General features: G+C 35.0%; 1 protein-coding gene across 2 annotated transcripts in view; it reads left to right on the top strand.

Moving 5' to 3' along the window:
* LOC141450729 (lachesin-like) overlaps positions 1–21,872 on the top strand; it is a 338,800-nt gene that overhangs the window by 250,553 nt on the left and 66,375 nt on the right. For both annotated transcript variants that reach the window (XM_074121461.1, XM_074121462.1), the window contains one exon: positions 19,441–19,648. In XM_074121461.1, coding sequence (XP_073977562.1) covers positions 19,441–19,648 — 208 coding nt within the window. The remainder of the gene's footprint in view (positions 1–19,440; positions 19,649–21,872) is intronic.

Here is a 21,872-nt window from a genome sequence, read left to right on the forward strand (position 1 = left end):
GCCCATTTACTGCTTGCTTTATAATCTTGAGATCTTATATCCGGATAACAGGTCATTGTAGTACTCCTCTACCATTTCACCCCATTGCTGTGGCTTTTTTTTTTTTGGCGCTAGCATGATATTCAAGTTCTCACTGGTAATGTGTGCGGTCCAATGATTTCAATTCTCAGAAAGTCACTTTCGCTATTGTGCCTGCCTCCAAGGGATACAACTTTCCAGGAAGTGATGAAATCCCTTCATAATACTGCCTCTTTACTGGTTTTTCTCCTTCCGTTTTGTCGGAAAAATAGGTCCAATGATTTTCGTTTAACCGTTTTTTATTGATTTTTGCACTCGATTGATTAAGAGCACTTCTTTGAAGGAGATTGGAATAGAATTCCTTCCGCAGCGATAATGCATTAAATAGTACGACTTTTCGGTTTTAGATGAAAATGTTGGCAGCAATGCTTTTTGCCAACATAAAACCATAAATGCAATTCAAAGGTTGCCCTACTTGCGGTCTGTATATCAATCAGTCTGTTTTCAACTGCGTTTCGAGCCTGTTGCATTGTGTGTCGTTATTATCAAATAGAAACTGCCTTATGTTTAACTTTCTGCAGTTCGAAATTTCCTATTTTTGGAATAGTTGGCTTATTTATTTTGTTTGCGTAAAAACTAGGATATAATATCTTACTTAATTGCATTCTTTTCACTATTACTTTAGTCTTATCTTTTCGTTTTCTCTGTTTGTTGTTACAACCAAATACATCAGAAAGTTATGAGTTTAGAGCTGTAAAGGAATCCCCGGAAGAGTACATATATATGGTTTCCAAAATTAAATTCAAATTTGAACTTTATGCAAGAATAAAAAAACAATTTTTATTCTTTTAAATAATTTGGTGACATTAAACACAAATGAATAATGTTTACAGTAAAATAATACACATGTAAAGAAAGTTTGTTAAAGTAAACATAAATCTACAGTTTGTTATAAGTTTTGTTTAAACTGTACTACCTTTGTTATGTCATAACTAAAAGCAAACGTACTTCGTACTTACAAACAAAACTTTATTAACTCAAGTGTGATAACCTATTTTAAAATAGTGTTTATTTTATAAATTTATCAAATACTTTAAATTTACATTTTGTTAAAAAATTAATGGAGTTCCTAAACTTTGCTCTCAATTTAACCCATAAGCAGACCGAGATTAAAAGGGCGAAGAATTATTAATTCTAAGGTCGTAATTTTCTCGGATAGTCAGGCTGCTCTACGAGCTATTTAGTTCCTACCAGGTCAACTCAAGGCTGGTAAAGAGACTGTCTGGGTGCCCTGATGGAAATTAGTGACCAGAATAAGGTCTTTCTGGTTTGGGTACCTGGTCATTCAGGACACAAGGGAAACGAAGCGGCAGATTTATTGGCCTGGGAAGGCTCTGCGGGACACTTCGTTGGCCTGGAGCCCTGTTTTGGGGTTCCGAAGTGTGTTAAGACTGCGACCATTAACTTATGGGTGCAGAGTAGGGTCTCAGGAGTGGTGGCTCGCCACCATTGGACAGTGACAGGCGAAGGAGTTCATTACGGGGCTATTCGCCAAGGCTGACTGCAGAATTAATCCGTCAAGGCCCGCGTTGGGCTCTCAAGGCTTATTAACTGGGCCACTGCACGCTCAGAAAACACGTGCATCGCATGGGCGCCTGGCTAGATGATAGCCTTTATAAGGTTCTGCCAGGAAGAAGAGGAAACGGGTACTACACTCTGTGTTCTGTCAGTGCGAGGGGCTTGTCCTAGCTAAGGATGTTTACTTCTCGGGAAGGAAAAAAACCAAGGCCTGGTGAGCTTTAACCAGGAGTCACTCTCCTACTAAGATTGATTAAACGGACGAGTCTGGAGGGTGAGCTCTAAAGTCGGGAAGCCACAATAGATCCAAAGGGGTCACAGTGGCCCCTAATTTAATCCATTAACCCATAAGCAGAGTTTAATTCTTTCCGTTTTTTAGTTATGCCAACGTCGCAGTTTTGCTAACATAAAAAAAAAACATCGCACAAAATGGGGGCCCCTCTGCATTTCGAAATTTTAACAATATTAAATTTGCTTAATTATGATCAAATTTTTGTTTGAAATTTAAAATCGACTATATTCATGATCACGATAATTTGCTGGGGAAGATATAAATTAGTAAAATTAACATTTATAGATTCAGTAACAGCATTTATCTTCAAAGTAAAGAAAATTTGCTAAGAAGTTAAATAAATCTTTAAGCTAAATTTAATTTAACCCAAAGTTTACTTTAGCTTCGTTTTAATGGCTAATATTGGCAATCCTTCCTTCCCAATTGTAACTTCCGCCTTCTCCCCTTTTTTTTAATTAAGACTTTTTAGACCATTCTTAATCTAAAAAAAAGAAAACTCTGCCTTTCTTAAGGAAAATTTGAATGGAATTCTGATATCACTGACAATAATAAATTCTAATTAGCATTTTCTCTAAATTAATGGAATTTCCTGGAAAATGTTTTAACTTCCTGTTACTAAAAGTGTAATTCGTACTGATTTTCCATTTTCTGCTTTCACTTGGCAAATTTTCATTTTTAGGTGTCTTCTAAGTTTGAAAAAAAAATAAGTAATTTTTATATTTTAGATTTGTGTTTTCACTATAACACGAAAACGAAAAACAAAAATTGGGTGATATCACTTCCGGAAAAGGTGTGAGCTTTCTTTTAAAGTGCCGTTTTGGGGTTATTTCCGGTCCTATTCACCTAATATTTATGCTTGCAAGATTGTCAAGAAAATTGAACTTCCGGAAGTGAGCTTTTTAATAAGTACTTCCTGATTTACCCCTCCCCCTCCAAAAAAAAGAGCTCATAACGATTTTCCTTTAGCTTGTGTTACGTATAAGTACCTAAAACGTTTTGAATTTGAAACAGTTTTCCTGGGAATTTCCTTTGAAGACGTTTATTGGTGAAAATGAAGCAGAGGTCGCCAAACTTGTTTTAGATCATGGACCCCCCCTATATAATTTTTCGAAATCTCCATCAACCCCCCTCCATAAAAGTAATTTTCAGTTAATTAAAATAAAACTATCTATTAGGTACTGTTGTGTTTGTACAATTTATTTTATGATTTTAAACATTTATTAAAGTAATTTTACATTGTGTAACAAATAGTTTTATGAGCTGACCCTTAGATTTTCTCTTCCTAGGAGCTTCTTACAGCTCACTGTCCGGTGATGGGCAGTGAGCTGTAACGAGAGAACACTGTCCGGAGGCCGGCAGTGCACTGGAAAAAGCTCCGGGCGCTAATGACCTCAGCTGTTGATGCGCCCCCCCCAAAAAAAATAGTTTAATGAAAAATATCTTAATGTTGAAATTTAAATACCTTAATATTTATTAAATAATAAGTAAAGTAACTACAGTATTGCTCCTTAATTAATGAGATGGGTGTGTGCCTGGTGTTTCATTTGCAAATTTTCAAACCGGAAGTAACATTGAGTTTTTTTTTTAATTATGTGCCTTTATCTAATTAAACACAGCTCTATAATTTTTATTGCGATTTTTTTTTTTAATAGAAAAAAATTATTTTTCCTGTCTGATAGGGGGGCGATGGTAAGCAAACTTCTGAAAGAGGATTTCAGCGTGTTGTTAGGATTCAAAAACTGGTTTCGTGTTGGCAGGAATGGAATGGGTTTCAAAGAATTATGAGTTTCAATCTGAAAAAAAAAAAAATGGCATAAAAACGTCTTGAGAGTGTTCATAAATTTGTTTCATTTATTATTGAACTCTATGTTCCTTTTAGAGCTCAATTTTATGTCTCATGAAAATTTAATTTTCCTATATTGAGTTAAGAAAATGTTTTTTTTGCAAGAATTTATTTTTCTATTTTTGTCCCCTGTCTATAAATGGAGTTAATATTTCATTTTTTATTTATTAAAAATATGGCAATTTTATTTCACATATTATTTGTGAAAATTTTTTATTTTTATGTAAGAAAAGGAACTTACAGACAGACAGACAGAGAAATAAAGAAAGATAGACAGGTGGAAGAGACTGAAAGAGAGAACTAAAAGTAATAAACTTGATTTATATTACTTCAGCTATAAATCATAAAGGGAAAAACTCTAGTTAGGATGCTCCATAACTTTATTGCTCCTGCAGAACCATATTATCAAACTTTTCCAACATGTTTTCCACACTTTTTTACCCCTACTCTGTTTCTATTGGTGGAGGGAAGGTGAGGGAAATTATTATTATTATATTAACTTTTCATCGTGGTGCGAAAGACAATCCGTTCCCAATGTCGATTGGATGTCAGGCAAGTTTGAAAGTGTAAACGTGATGTTTAAATTTGATTTTCTAGTCCAGCGTTTCCCAACCTGTGGTACGCGAAAAATAATCAATAATGGCGGACATAAAAATTTTTAAAAAAATATAAAGCATAAAAATATCAGTAAAGTTTTTTCTTCTAATACATAAAAATTATTTTAATTAATAATATTATACAGTAAAGTTGTTAATATGAACAGTAATAAGGTTGGTCTGTCTCAAGATATACGAGAAAACATAATAACACATTTATCAAGGATTAAAATTGTCTTTCATGGAGTATTTTCCCAAAACCCGAGAACACAAATGGTAATCGGATTTCAAACCCCCTTCTATAAATAAAATTTAGGAAAAGCTACTTCATTATCAAATAAAATATAAAGAAAATTTAATAGAATTGTTTTCAGTACAGGCGAGACCTGCAAAGCCGAGCGGTTAAGATACTAGACCCGCAAAGCTAAGATGTATTGTTGGTTTAGTGGGTTCGATTCCCCGGTCTGTACACCTTGGATTTTATTTAATGGTTAATATGAGAAATTTATAGTAAAGTATGTTAGGCGTTTAAGAGACTAGACCCGCAAAGCTAAGATGTATTGTTGGTTAGTGGGTTCGATTCCCGGTCTTGGCCTTGGATTTTATTTAATGGTTAATGTGAGAAATTTATAGTAAAGTATGTTAGGCGTTTAAGAGACTAGACCCGCAAAGCCTTGGATTTTATTTAATGGTTAATGTGAGCAGTTTATAGTAAAGTATGTTAGGCGTTTAAGAGACTAGACCCGCAAAGCTAAGATGTATTGTTGGTTAGTGGGTTCGATTCCCGGTCTTGGCCTTGGATTTTATTTAATGGTTAATATGAGAAATTTATAGTAAAGTATGTTAGGCGTTTAAGAGACTAGACCCGCAAAGCTAAGATGTATTGTTGGTTAGTGGGTTCGATTCCCGGTCTTGGCCTTGGATTTTATTTAATGGTTAATGTGAGAAATTTATAGTAAAGTATGTTAGGCGTTTAAGAGACTAGACCCGCAAAGCCTTGGATTTTATTTAATGGTTAATGTGAGAAATTTATAGTAAAGTATGTTAGGCGTTTAAAAGACTAGACCCGCAAAGCTAAGATGTATTGTTGGTTAGTGGGTTCGATTCCCGGTCTTGACCTTGGATTTTATTTACTGGTTAAATGAGAAATAGTAAAGTATGTTTGCTAGTCGCCTCTGTCCACGACACCTAGTAAATGGTAGTTGGACGTTAAGCCCCGCCTGAAAAAATAGGCGATTACTTTACTTTACTTTTTTACTTTTTATTTTTAGAACAATAATCTTGAAGAGAAAAAAAATTTACGCAATTTTTTAATATTTAAAAAAAGTTTTAAAACTAAGATCTTACACTTCACAAAGTTTATAAAGTGAAGATGAACTTGAACTTCTTTATAACAGATACATTGTAACTCTATACAAATAAAGACAGTAATAATAAAATAAGACACTCGGAATAACAAATTTCACGAAATACAATTATTTCCTACGAAGTACACTACTGTAGCATGATGTACAACCAAGTGGTACGCGAGCCAAAAAAAAAGGTTGGGAAACGCTGTCCTAGTAGATTAGGTTTATCGGCCCCCAAAGATAATGTGGTGTATAATTGAGAATTTGGTGAGGCCTACCACAATGCTGGTGGTAATATCTTTCATTTTATCAGCACTATACTTGCTCCACTAGTTGGAGGCGGTAGCTGGAGACGGTAGCGATAAGTTTAGTCGAAATCTTTAAAGCAAATTGATCTTGATCTACTTCTAACGATGGATGAAAACCTGAAACCGGTTCTGGGGGTACGATACACACATGCGCACTATGACCGGATACCGGATACAATGGCCACTTGTAATTTCAAGTATTTTGTCAAGTCTGTACAGGTTCATTATCATCATATCCGCTACTAACTGGGGTTTTCATGGAATTTGTAAAGGATGAACACAATTCAGTACAAGCAGTGGGGGGATCTATTTCAAGCAGTGGGGGGGGATCTATTTCAAGCAGTGGGGATGGCTGTTAAATCGAGGAGTTCCTCGAGGAGCTATGTTCGAATCTTGGATGATTATTAGATTAGATTAGATTGTAATAGGGCGGCCCTTAACTGCGACCCCTTTGGATCTATAGTGGCTCCCCAACTTTAGAGCTCGTCCTCCAGACCTGGCCCGTTTAATTCCAGACTCTTAATTCTGGAGAGCGACTCTTGAAGGGTAAAGCTCACACAGGCCTTGGTTTTTCCTTCCCGGAGAAGTAACACCCTGCCCCTCACACTGACACAACACGTACAGTGCCGTTTCCTCCTCCTCTTCCTGACAGAACCTACAAAGGCTATCCATCTGCCAGGCCCAGGCAATGCATGGTCTATTTTCTTTGCCAATGATTCGAAACCTAAAAAAAAAATAAACTTGTTAGAAAACAATCAGATGTTTGATGACCAAAAAAGAAGTAGTTGAACCTAAACTTTAAAGAAATGCCTCACCAATCACCATTCGCTAGGAAGTAAAAATCCCGTATCTTTGGTCTCCTACAGCCTTAAGAGATTCTTTACAAAATAGAGTTGGAAGTAGTGAGAGATCTTTTTGGAGTGCTCATTTGGCCGGAGACTTCAATTCAATGAAGTGTGAAGAAGAAGGCAGTCACAGCTATTATAAAACTATGGAGGATTTAGAGTTCCGCCATTTTTTAGGGAAATCAAGGATTCCAAAGATGGCTGCAATCCATATACAGCTTATCTTGTCAGCTCTGGCAACTGGAATATATCCTACATTATTTGGCATCTGGATACAGCAGTTAGGAAAAGCTGCTCTGTCTCTCTCCATAAGATAATATTGGGCTCGCTTACCTTAAATTATTTAAGCTCTACTTGTTTTTTAAGATATAACTTACAACGACGAAAGAACCTAAATGTATACTATATTAGCACAGGCATATTTATGGAACCGTAATATTTAGATAAGGATGTAAAAACTTGAAACACATTCCCCTCCTTGGACTGTACGAGTAGATAATGAAATTGTCCTCCAGAGACTTTAAAATATCATCTTCTCCTGTTATTTTTATGGAAATTCCCCGAGAGGAAATATATTTAACTCTATATTATATTTATGTACAGAAACATGGCATTTCTTTCATTAAATAATAGAATGAAAATTAAACTTTTCACCTAATTATAATTTACATAATTTAGTAACAATTAAAAAGTTGAAAAACTTTTAACAAAATTGTTTTAATTGAAGTTACTAAGCTGTAATTAGGTTTCTTTGTTTTTGTTTTTTTTGGCTTTCAATTACCTTTTTTTCTTTTAATTAAGGAGTTTTCGGGTGCGCAATGCCGGAAAAAGGATAAAAAAGGAGAGATAAAATCTGGTGCTTCACTCGCTTGGATTTCCTCTTTCAATAATTCTGGATATGCTAACTTTTCATTTTTTTTTAAATCTTGGAATTCCTGTTAACTTTATCCAGATTTTAAAAAAACTGGATACTTTCAAAATCAAAGGCCGTCTCAAAATCATTGTTTTTTTTGGTCCATTAAATTTTACAGTACTGTAACATAGAGAGGCTGAAGAAGGCCTATTGCGTGGCTGAAGCGATCAGCGTTTACTGGATGGTACTTGGTTGGAGACTTGTTTATTAAACGAACTAAGTCACCTTTAGCAGCATGCCTGTTTCACCATCATTGTGAATTAAACGCTGATTTGGGTGTTAAGCCTTCCTGCTACCAATCAACTTCCAAGCAAGGCTTACCAGCTGGGGTATTCCCTTGATACATCAATACTTACTGGTTCATCCATGACTTGATAATCTTTGGGGATTCGTTCACCGATATTCGATCGAAACTGAAATGCTTGGAATCGTACTGCAAAGAAAATTGTTTAAATGTTAATACCAATAAAACCAAAATTATTAGGTTTTCAAAAAGTTTTAAGAAAAAAGTCAGAAATTTATACTTTAACAATGTTTTGATAGAACAAGTTTCTAATTACAATTACTTGGGGGTTTTATTTTCTAATTCTGGGGTTTTTCTAAAAGCGTCTGAAAATGCGGTATCTAAAACAAATGCGGCTATTGGAACTGTGTTAAATACTTGCGCTGCATCGAAATTAATCTGTTGGGATTCCAGGGTTAAACTGAATGAAGCCATTGCGATGAGCGTATTATTGTATGGTGCCCATATATGGGCGCTCAGGTACAGCAACACGTTGGATGCATGTAGTCTAAATTTTTACAAGCGTTTGCTTGGATTACCGCGTTGTACGCCCAACTTTGCCGTGCGTTTGGAATTTGGTGTGGTACACATTAGTTATCTTCTTCTCAAGTTTGCTGGTAACTGGATTTATAAATTAAAAGCTATGTCGCCCGACAGATACCCGTTGCTGTGTTTTCTAAAGCTGTTGGAATTAAGTCGTAATGCAGTAAATAACAAGTATAATTGGGTTTCACAATTAAATTTCTTGTTTCCTTCTTTAAATCTATCAGATATTTTATTCAATGACAATATTTCCAGTTTGAAGAAGCAGTTGAAACAGTTTTTAGTTAGCTATAAAAAGTCGCTTAAAGAATCTGACCTTTGCAAATTGCACAGCTCCAATTTCAGTTTAATCTATTCTGCGTTAGTTTTTAATGATCAGGAGCCACAGAATTATTTGAATTTTCCTATTTCTTTTAAATTTATACGATTGCTCTCTCAGTTGCGTTTGTCCTCTAAATATGTATTGAAGATTAGTATTGGTAAAATTACATATACATTAAATCCAAATGAAAAGTGCACTTTGTGTAACACCGCCCAATTTGAAGATTTGTCCCATATTTTGTTAAATTGCCCAATATATTTACAATTTCGTTTAAAATATTTAGGTTTTTTACAAGATGTTGATCAATTTAATTTTCCAATATTATTTCCTAATATCAGCGCTGAAAATATAAAAAATTATACTGTTATGTGGAAAATGTGTTAAAACTGAGGGCATTTATTCTAAATGAATAATACAGTGTTTAACTAATAATATGAATTATTGATTTATATGAATATTTAATAACTCATTTATCGCAAGAGATTTTGATTTCTATTAATTATTACTTAAATTATAACACTGGTATTGTTTTCTTTTGTTTGCTATGTAAGATGTACAAGTTTTTCTTTTTGTTTTTTGTAGCAACTCCTTTGTATAGGGCTATGCCCATGTAACAAATAAATAAATAATAATAATAATAATAATACTGGTTCATCCAGATTTATTAATTATTTTACAACCAAATTACAACCACTTGGAACATTGTAATTTTATAACGCAGAAGCTAACCAGGATTGAATGCTGGGTTCCCGAAAAATTACTTACTTTTACGTAAATCAACAGCCTGTCACACATGCACAACACGTGGGACAAAAACGTGTTTAAGACCCTGAGCAGCTGGCACCTATAAAGACACAGTACATACATGCTGCACAAATTGTGTAAAGTGCATTATTTTGATAAATTAAGGAATAAGATTGATCCTTTAAGTGAAAGATTATTGATCTCTTAAATATGTGACAGGGATGTCCAATTTTTTTTTTGTAATTAATCGCAACTCTCCCAAAATTACCAAATAATTATTAAACCTTCTTGTTTGCAACAGAAGTTAAACTATTTTTTAGCCCTTTTTGTGTATGCTTGAGAACATATAAAGCTCTTAAAATCTGATTATTTCTTAGAAAATCACTCAGAAAACTACTTTATACAATTTTAAATTTCAAATAAAAATTTTGATACAAAATTAAGCCAATTTAATATCGTTAAAATTCCGAATTGCAGAGGAGCCCCCCTTTGTGCGATGTTTTTTTTTTTATGTTAGCAGAACTGCGACGTTGGCATAACTTAAATACGGAAAAAATTAAATTCTGCTTATGGGTTAATTGAGAGCAAAGTTTAGGAACTCAATCGGAGGGGGGGGGGCTGTTTTATCAAAATGTAAATTTAAAGAATTTGATAAATTTATAAAATAAACACTTATTAAGAAAAATACTAGCTTTATTGTCTTGGCAATATTTTCAGTAGATAGGGGATGAAAAAATACATAAAAATGACCTATCGCGTGCTCTTCTTTCTCTTTGATAACAAGTTAAAAAATTGAAATATGATTAATAAATATCCAGATTTTGAAATAGCCTAGCACCTATAATTTTTGAAGATATCGAACTGCGGTTTCCGGTTTCTTTCATAACTTTTTATACTCTTTAAAAACTGTGTATGTGAAAATCAACTGCGAACCCTCACTTTTTTAGACGCGCATCTGTATGCGTATGCGGGCAGGAATCTAAAATCAAGTCACATATTCTGAAACTAGAGGTGACTGGCAACAAATTTTTCCTCTACCATTTTTTGCTCAGATCAACCGTTTAAGCATGAAATGCATTTGAACCGTCTTAAAATGAACACCCTGTATTATGCTCGTAAACTTGAATTTTGCCAATACCATAAACTTTCATTATAGAACTAATTTAAAGCTTTACAAGAAATAAGCGTTAAACACTCTTCAAGCTTTGTGTACCTTGTAAATCTTTAAATAAAACATAAGAGAGGCACTTAGTTTGTAATCCGTACCTTCTTAATTAATCCCTGATTGGATTAAACTGGTAAATGGCTGCCCTGGTTATTAACTATTTCTGTCAACAGGCTGCCTCTCTCCGCCGCAGATGCTGTCGCTTAATGATCATCACGTACTTATTATATATATAGTAGATCAATAGAAGTTACCATCATCAAAGCAGCCCTAATATTATTATTTAGAATATATTAATATTTATATTGCTTTTTCTTACTTTTACAAAGAGGAAATAATTGTCTTGAGTTTTGCACCAAAAATATCTCATTTTGAGAGGTGCCTTGAGCTTAATAAATTGGGGGGGCTTTGTGTTCTGTTTGTCTGTCTGAACGTGGAGCATCACTCTTTATTGTTCGATTTTTTTTCCTCAAAAAGGGTACGATGTTCTCTTGACCTACTAATTTGCATATAAGTCGCGTTTTCGCGACTTTTTTTCTCCGTGTAAGGCCACTTTTAGGCTTTTAAGTTTCCTCGGCATCACCCTACATCTTTGTCGCATTCTGCTACTTCCGTAGACTCTTTAATTTTATTTTTATTTTTTTTTAAAGTAAAGTAATCGCCTATTTTTTTTAGGCAAGGCTTTACGTCCAACTACCAAGTAGTTATTATGGATGGGGGCGGAAGCTCATACTTTACTATAAATAATTTTTTTCTAAAAAGTAAAAAGTAGCCATACGCGCGGGATTCGATCTGGGGATCTTCCACTTACAAGGCCACGCTCTTGACCACTTTAGATCAACACCCGCCCCACTCTTCAATTTCATTTTCTTCGTTTGCATCATCTTCTTCTTCTTCTTTTGTACTCTTTCTGCCATCTTCTTTGCACAGTCCTTCCGCCTAGTGATCCTCCATTATTCCACCCGTATTATCTAATTTCAGTTGTCACTTCATTATTGTTATTCTTACAATTACTGCTCATTATTTTTGGTGACTGATTCATCGTTTCAATAGGATGAAAAAATAACTGGCAGTTTCTCAGTCATGGTATATAATAACTTTATTATGCCGAGCTTTCGACCAGGTCATCTTCAAGGCTAATTTACAATGTAATATTTTATACCATTACATCAGTACTTTGCAACATTAGCCCTGAAGATGACCTAGTCCTGCAGGTCGAAAGCTCGGCATCACAAAAATATATGATGGCTGAAACTGGCAGTTATTTTTTTCATCCTATTGTTATTCTTACAGTTAGCCTTTCAGTTTCTTCGTTTTCATCCCTCTAAACTTTTGTTTCATCCCTATCGATTGTCTTTGCTTAACAGTATGATCTGATTATAAGAAAGACAATCTTTTTTATTATGTAGTAAAGAAGTGAATATGTATTAAAGGCAACTGTCTTTTTCTGTACAAATTCCATGTTTCAAGAAATATAAATTTTAAGTAAACTTCAATGAGTCAGACTCATGTGAGTGTTCGACTTTTTTTAGTTTACCCAATAGCGACTAATCAAATTAATAATTTAATTAGTAAACATCATCTGATTGGTTCAATATAGTTTTTGCTGCATTTTGAAGAGGAGTGTTACTTAGCAGAACAGTTATCTTGGAACTTTAATAGTATTTGATTACAAAGTTTTTGCTGCTAATGGTACCGCCATCTTGTGTTGTATGGTCGACATCAGTTTTAGTCAAATTATAATTATTATACAGCAAATGTTCTTTGTTGTTAAAGCCGTAAGCATTTCGGCTTAGTTAAGTAATATCCATTATCTGTTACTAATCTAATTAAGTAAAATAGGCTAATTTATACTTAGCTGTATAATTACTTGCTTTGTGCTGTTGTTGAACCAAGTTAGGGCTCTATACATTAGTTGTGTTATATAATAAAATACAGTTCATGACTGTTATTTTCTATGGGGCCGGGTATTGGTCTAGTGGTGAAAAGAATGGCTTTGTGTGTGGGAGGTCGCCGGTTCGAATCCCGTGTATGACTATTTTTTATTTGTTAGAAAAAATTGTTTATTGTAAATTATGAGCTTCCGCCCTCGTCCAAGACGCATAATTGGTAGTTGGACGTAAAACACCGCCTGAAAAAATGGGCGATTACTTTACCGCACACTAATTACTGAAACAGTTTCTTACTCCAAGCTACGTGAAACCGGATATTTGCTGAAGATCGATTATCTTCTCCGCTTCCTTACTTCTTCATACTTAGTTAAGAGGAAGCAAAAAAAAAAACCCGGGTTAGTGAGAGAAAGAAGGACTTTGAGTAAACTGCAGTGGCGAATTGTACGAGTAGAAGAAGTTAGCGGGCGATCTTACCGGAGCTGTTATAACACTTCTTAAACAACTTTAGTTTAAACTAAGTTCAGTCTTCCTTCTTCTTCTTTTTTTTTACTTTACTTCTCCTGTCTTGGTCTCATTGCTAGTTTCCGGTCTCGTTAATGTGCCGACAGAACTCGCCCTCATTTGGAAGTTGTACTTTTTCTTTTTTTGGGAGTTCCTAGATTTTCTTATACATACTAAGCAGCTGAAGTGGGAATAGTTCAGAACTTCATTAGTGAGAAAAGTTGCTATAATGAAACTTGAAATTTGGAGTTTTTATTTGAAAAAAAGAAAGAAAGAGAATATTAAATTATTAATATTCACTATAATAATAGATGAAACGTTTCGAAACCTAACAGCTCTCCCACAACGTCACTAACAATCAATTAACCAGAATCCAGGAGAGAAGTTTCGATCTCAAGGGACAGGCTTCACACAAGGTTATGTTCAAACCAAGTCCTTTGGCGCTGCCCAGGAAATTGCTAAGAAAAAATGTCATTGCACATTTCCGGTGGGCAGATCTTATATTTCAACTTGAAATTTTGGTTAAATTTTATCCATAAAAATCTTATACAGAATTATTACAAAAACCGTACAATAGACTGAAACCGGATATTAAGTGGGGGTAAGCTTAATTTCCTCCACCCCCCCTAAGAAGAGAACACACGCGGCTCGAATTTTCTTGTGAAATTCATCACCACAAAAGTGCCAGAATCTGTGTTTCGCGAAGTTTCAAGAGAGATTCATTGGAAACCATTTTACGGGAAATAAAAAAAATCGATGAAAATTTAAAAAAAAAATTGAAATTTTGTGGACATAATTTTAATTCTCTTTAATAATCGAAGTGATGAGGAGCGTACAGAAACACTGAAATAGGGCAGCATTGAGGGAAGCCTACCCCCCTCAACTTTTACCTTAAAGTTGATTTTGTCTAGGAATTTATAAAAGTATAATTGTCGTTATAGATCAATCACCGGACGGAAGTGAGCTGTAACAAGCTCGTAGGAAGGGAGAAATCTACGGACCAGCACAGGTGGGTTCGAACCCGGGATCTCCGCGTGGGAATCATACGCTATCCCCTTCCTTTTTTCCCCCTTTACAAAAAAAACAAAACAAAAATGCGTAATTATAAAATAAATAAAAAATACACTTTCCCATAATTTTCCAGCCTCATATCTCCATTTACTCGAAATACAGGTGGATAAGAAAGTGTTGCAGTTCTAGCGTTCCCCCAGGGGAGGTAGGCTATTAGAGATATTAGGAGGACAAGGTACGGCCCTGTTTCCTGCTTTTAATGACTCCAGCTCGCAGGAAGGAAGTTCTTTCTGTAATTGGAACGCGGTTTTATTATTCACATATGCAGATGTAATTGTCTGCTTCCTTTAAAAATTCCGTTTTCTTTATTCTTTTTGTTTTTTTTTTTTTTTACTTTTCCAGCATAATAAGGGATGATGTACCAAATTTTAAAAAAAATTGGGGTCTTCGTAAATTTATGAAAGAAATTTCAGAACATATCTTTAGGGAATTAATTTCTCAGAAACGTGTTTTTTGTTTTTTCTTTGGACCCCGCCTGCTTTTAGTATCCATTCTTAAGTATGTACAATGGACAGAATAATTTTTGATTTTGATTTAAAATGAAGTTAAGGATTTATCCTATCCAGTCTTCCTCTTGACTTCCTTTCTTTCGAGGACCAAGACTTCGCCCTCCTGTTGGTCATATGACATTTTCTGGTTTTAACCTTTTCTTTTTTTTAAAAAAAAACTCATTGCACCACATAAAGAAAATTTCCTGGAAAAACTGACCTTAGAAAAGATTTAATTTTTCAATGTTTTCCTCAGTAATAAAAGAAAGTTAACTAAAAATCAACATCCCAAATACTAATTCTAAAAGGCGGCCACGGTAGCCGAACGGTTAAGATACTAGACCTGCAATGCTGAGATGTATTGTTGGGTAGTAGGTTCAATTCCCGGTCTCTAGGCATTGGATTTTATTTAATGGTTTATATGAGAAATTTACAGTAAAGTATAGTTAGCTAATCGCCACGACATCCGAGAGGTTATAGGCTAGACCCGCACAGCTAAGATGTATTGCGGTGCTAGTCTATATTCCCAATGGTTTATATGAGAAATTTACAGTAAAGTATAGTTAGCTAATCGCCACGATAGCCGAGCGGTTATAGGCTAGACCCGCACAGCTAAGATGTATTGCGGTGCTAGTCTATATTCCCAATGGTTTATATGAGAAATTTACAGTAAAGTATAGTTAGCTAATCGCCACGATAGACGAGCGGTTATAGGCTAGACCTGCACAGCTAAGATGTAATATGGTACTAGTCTATATTCCCAATGGTTTATATGAGAAATTAACAATAAAATATTGTTAGCTAATCGCCTCCGTCCGCGACACCTAATTTGGTATAGTTAGACGTAAAGCCCGCCTACAAAAAGTAGGCATTTACTAACTACTAATTCTAAATTCTAACTATGTATAGCCAAATTTTAAAATATGAATCGTTGCGCCCATATTTTAGACGTCACATTTAATCTAATGCTTTATCTGCACCACAATTCTAGCAATTAATCGCGAGCGTTAAGTATGCATACAACTCCCCCCCTCCAGTTATAGCAAGCGAACTTAATGACGTCATATTTCATTGAGATAATTCTCGTTTAGCAGCTTTTAATTAACATTCCTCAAATTATTCCCCTTTTTATTAAAACTTCGGTGACGTGGGATACTTGAAATTGCTATATAAATTTGCCCCCCAGCATCCCTTTTAAGAAGAGCTGGGTAGAGAAACTTTTCTCAGAAATATTATTTTACTTTCGCCATGAACTTGTAGAATAATATGTCCTATATTTCTAAAGAAAATTTGGGGAATTTTAACTTTTACAGGGGAAAGAAGGGGGGAATGAGGTAAACTCTTGGTTGTTTCTTAAACATTTCCCTTTTTCTTGCAACTTTTGGCCATCAGCTGTTATTACATAATAACTAAATAATAAATATTAAATAATATTTATTAAAATTTCAAATTTTAATTATTTGAAAACAAATATCTGACGCGACTTTCTGCCTCAATAACTTAAGCGTGTCCTTCAGCTTTTCAAATTGTCATGAAAAGCGGGTAAGAGTGTTCATCTGAATAGACATATTCATACTCTAAAGAGTCTCCGGGAAGAGCGGAGAGCAATTAGGGATCCTCTCTCTCTCTCTCTCTCTCTCTCTAACGGCAAAGAGTTAAGAGATGAATATAACATACTCTCAGAATAAAGCACCTAGTCCAACCCTGCTACGATACGGGCACTACAGATAGATCTATTTGCAAACGGAGTGTACACTCCGTTAACAAATTAAAAAGTGCCCTTTTTAAATAAAAAAAAAGAGCTTTTTTCAGAGCACTGCCTGCCTCCGGACAGTGTTCTCTCGTTACAGACAATACTGTCCATCCCCGGACAGTGAGCTGTATAAGAAGCTGTCTAGAAAGAGAAAATCTAAGGGCCAGCATCTGCATTTGAAACCCAAAACCTTATAAATAAACTTCCCTGATCTGTGTTAGTTTAAAATATTTCCCAACATTTCCTCAAATATTTCAGTGAGATCAGAAGTACCTAAATGTTTAAAGTGCAATTTGTAACCTATGACTTCCTTATTTTAAGACAGTCTACTTTAAAAATTGACTACTAGTCCATCTAAAAGAGTTTTACAATGAATTAAACAACTTGATAACTCTAACTCTGTTGAGTGCTCGTGAACACGTTTTCTAGCAAAACGAACGTAATTTCTCATACGAAGATAAAATGGAATCCTGGGAAAATGATATACCGTTTGAAAGCCCACATTAGACAAGGAAACTTTTACTAAAAAGTGGCCAGCACCTAGGGTCTGCTAATGTTCACATAAAGGACTAATGAGTTTTCTTCAAAATTTTTCGATTACTTTTATTTTCCCATTATCCAGGAGGAAGATTGAGGCTGTTTGGAGAATAACTTATGCTTCGAAATGGTGTCAATTTTTAGGAAATTTCTGTCTTTATAACCGTGTCATCAGAATTGAACTTCGGACTTCTGCGTAATAACATTTTTATTGGAAAAAAGTAATGTTTTTTTGGGGAAAAAAATTAAGTGACGTCACTCAAGAACGGTGGAAAATATGAAGTTGGCCAATACGTCATTGAACTCCACTTTAGATGTACTACACATAGTAGGTCCTATGGACATTACTTACTGGTTCACCCTGTATCGTATTTTCTAGTTATTTTGTTTCAAATTAGACCGGAAGTGTTAGTTCAGCGTATGATTTCTATTAAGCCTTTCAGAGAGGTATGAGGGATCCTATAGCCCCGGATATGAGGTAATTCTCCCTTCCCAGATGTTCTCTCCTCCCTTTGACCAACTTTTCTTTACACCCAAAGATGAGGAGGAGGATATAAGCTCAATGCTGGCTGTAGTATGAGTGATTCCTCACACCTTGCTGAAGGTGAATAAAATTAACACAGTGCATGACGTGATATATTTTGAATATAAATGTGAAACACTTGCCGCCCCGTCACCATTATTACGTCAACTCGTGTCAACATAAAATAACAGAATGGACATCATGAAATAAACTTCACCCCGCTTTCAGCGCTTCTCCAGCTCCATAAATTTACTATTCAGCGTGCTGGGCGCTCCTACACTAAGCGTATTATTTGTTGAATACAATATTGTAAGAGAAATATATTGTGTACGTTGAATGGCGGCGGTGCTCTTGTCACAAAGAACAATATATTGTGAAGTGCTTAATATTGTTTTTTTGGGATTTTCTCTTTCTCTTTCACTACTAACTAAGAGAGGAGGCAGTAAATTCGATTCATTTGGGTTCTGTAAGGAGGGGCGAGTTAGATTCATTTAGCAAAAGGATAAGAATTAAATATGACTCAAAAGCGTTTCAGAGTCTGAAGAAAATTAGTTAGGGAAAGCGAGAGATTTCTTGGTTTTGACTCCATTTCAAATTCTGATTATTATTATTATTTTTTTTTTAATTAAGGCGCATCAACATCTCAGGTTATTGGTGCCCTGAGCTTTTTCCAGTTCTCTGCCAGCCTCCGGGCAGTGTTCTCTCGATGTCCATCACCAGATAATGAGCTGTAAGAAGCTTCTAGGAAAAGAGAAATCTAAGCGCCAGCAGCAGGATTCGAACCCGGGACCTCCCTCCTGTATTACGCCAACCACTCAGCTAATCCATTCCCCTCGCTAGTGATATTCTTACAGAAAGTGACTCTATTGGTTCTTACTTTACAGGACCTATCCCTGAAACTTGCAGGATATCTGAAACAGAAAGATGTTGAACCTTCGTTAGTGATAAAGTACTGTTCCTTTTTATCAAATTCCATTGGCGTCCACCCACGCCCCTGCTCTACTCCGCGCATGACCTCCCCTCTTAGTTCTCGCTGAGACTATTCGCTCACCCGAGTCCACAAATCTTACGCACAAAAAGATGTACAGCCTTATACCTACAATACTGTTGAGGATTAGAATGGTGTAGGCACCATTCTTAGTTGTTTATCCCTATTTATGAACCCCATTCCATGGCCAATTGCAAATCATATTTTGGAAAAAATGCAACATTGTAGCAGCCTTACAATGTGTTGAGGATTAATTCTGCATCAGGGATAAAGCAGTATCATTGTTTGGTGACCACATCTTTTGCGTTAAATGAATAACGCCTCTTGTTAAGATATCAACATTAAGGTTTAGTAGAATCATAATTTTTGAAATAACAAACCTTTTAAGATATGTTTATTTAAGTACAGATTTGCAATATTATATAAGAACCACATGCCTTTGAAAAAAAAGTATCTACTAATACTTATAATACTAGGAAAAGAGAGGCACCACGGTAGCCGAGCGGTTATGAGACTAGATCCGCAATGCTAATATGTATTGCTGGTTAGTAGGTTCAATTCCCGGTCTCTAGGCCTTGTATTTTATTTAATGGTTAATAAAAGAAGTTTATAGTAAAGTATGTTAGGCGGTTATAGGCTAGACCCGCAAAGCTCAGATGTATTGTTGGTTTAGTGGGTTATTCCCGGTCTATAGGCCTTGGATTTTATTTAATGGTTAATAAAAGGAAATTTACAGTAAAGTATGTTTGCTAGTCGCCTCCGTCCATGACACCTAATTTGGGTAGTTGGACGTTAAACCTGCCTGAAAAAATAGGCAATTACTTTACTTTTTACTAGGATAAGAGCCCTTCTACCATTATTGTTATTAATTATATTTACCTTGTGCAGGTTGGTTGGATGCGAGCAGAAGATCAGACAGTGTTGACCCTACATCGTAGAGTGGTCACGCACAATTCCCGGATCAGCGTCAGCACAGACGGTGATTCCACCTGGAGGCTGCATATCCGACAGGTTAAGGAGTCCGATAGAGGTTGCTATATGTGTCAAATCAATACTAGTACGATGAGCAAGCGAGTTGGTTGTATTGATGTTCATGGTATGTTTAAAATTTTGATTAATTCTTATTAAAATTAATTGCAGTAACATAAACTCATCGAACAATCGGGTAAGTGGTCGTTAATTTTTTCATCCTGTTGTTAGGTCAAATGTTAAATTTCTAGTTTACGTTCAACATCCGTTTTGAAATCCTTCCTGATTTTTCGGTTTCGTTTTAGAAAAAACGCCTCTTTTAATGAGTCTGAACAAAATGTAAACTAAAAATTGAAAGTTTACGAGTTAGGCCCAAGGATTTATGGATGTCATAACCATCTCTCGATACAGACAACACTGTCCATCACCGGACAGTGAGCTGTAAGAAGCTCCTAGGAAGAGAAAATCTAAGGGTCAGCAGCTAGATTCGAAACCGGGACCTCCGCTTGGGAATCCAATACACTAACCACATACCTAATCCCTTTCCTGTATCCATATATTGTTTAGGTTACAATTTATGTGCATGTTTTTGCGAATAATATGTTATATTATATTATATTTTAGTAATTTTATGTTAGTAAACCAATTAAATATATTATATAATTTCATGGTACCACATGATGTTTTGATGAACGGGCTTTAATCGTAATAAATGTACATATGTTATATAATATAGGCAGTGAATATGTAGGCAATTTACAATACAGTACGACCCCTTACTTTACATTGTATATTATATATATACGCGTATATTTGTGTATATATACTTGGATTTATACTAAAATACCCAATCTGGAAGACTCGTAGGTATATTCTATATAAATCATGTTATGCCTTTGTAGTCAAATAATAATGCATGCACACATCTAACCAATATATTGTATAATACATATTATACGTACACACACACATATATGTACACCACACGGCCAATATGTATGCAAGATTGGTGATCTGCAATAATACCTAGAATACTCCGAACACATCATTGCACAGCTGATTGCCCTCTTCCTAGTTCCAACCCCCCCACCCTCACCCGCCGTTCGGACAATAATTGCTCCTAATTATGCTGTCCGCGTATGGTCTCACCAGGGCACGCCCACTTCCTTAACCACAGCTTCACAGTCGATTGCATTCAATCTTGGACGTATTATTGTTAATTTTCTACGTGTATTGAGGACTAGTTTATGTATGAATACTTAATTGGTATTATTATTAATATTATTATGGGCATAATAGATTATTTATCTTAAACTTACTGCGTGAAATTAAGTACTTATTAAATATTAATACGTCACTTAAATTCTAACTTAAAAGAAAATCGCCCTACCGGAAGTTCCTTTTTACCGTGTAGATTTTTGCTGTAAAGTCCAACTTCCGTTTAGTTTATAGAATTAAATGCTTACTAAATATTAATACGTCACTTAAATTCTAACTTAAAAGGAAATCGCCCTACCGGAAGTTCCTTTTTACCGCGTAGATTTTTACTGTAAAGTCCAACTTCCGTTTAGTTTATAAGAATTAAATATTTATTAAATATTAATACGTCACTTAAATTCTAACTTAAAAGGAAATCGCCCTACCGGAAGTTCCTTTTTACCGTGTTGATTTTTACTGTAAAGTCCAACTTCCGTTTAGTTTATAGAGTTAAATTAAATCTTTTTCGTACAAAATTGCCATTTTTATGAAAATCCAATTATACAAACTGCGGTTAAAGGAAGTTGTGTGAGTTGTTCAGGTGTTTTTTGCCGATAATGTGAAAAATTTTCCTTTTGTATGATGTATTGATTAGAGTTGATAGTGTTGAAAATGTAGTTAGCGTACTGGGATGATAAGAACCATCGTTCCTTTTTGTGATGTACATAACTCGAGTAATCCGCTCGAATATATATATATTTGACTATAATTAGCAAACTTCGCCTCCAGCTTTCTTTATCTTTATATTTAGAAATTATTATTCATGAGGCCGTGATTTTGTTAGACCCCCTGTCGACAGAACAGACAGGCACCTGTCAGAATAAGTAATTAGAGGATAAATTAAATATTTTAATGTTACGAGAACTTTTTATTAATAATTATTATTCTGTAATCTTGTCGAAAGTTATTTTAAAGGGATAATCATTTCCGTTGTTCGTGTTGTTAGTATTTTTTTTTTTTTAAGTTTTATTTAATTTAAAAATTAAGCAAGCAGTGCGGCTTGGAAATGCTTAAAGTTCCAGGACTTAATTATTTCTTACAAAAGGAGGTTTTGCATTACGATCGTGACAAAGTTTGGAATTGGGTTCCTATCC

The sequence above is a fragment of the Rhodnius prolixus genome, unplaced genomic scaffold (assembly GCF_049639745.1).
Source record: "Rhodnius prolixus isolate KJV_2025 unplaced genomic scaffold, Rpr scaffold_8, whole genome shotgun sequence".
Taxonomy (NCBI): domain Eukaryota; kingdom Metazoa; phylum Arthropoda; class Insecta; order Hemiptera; family Reduviidae; genus Rhodnius; species Rhodnius prolixus.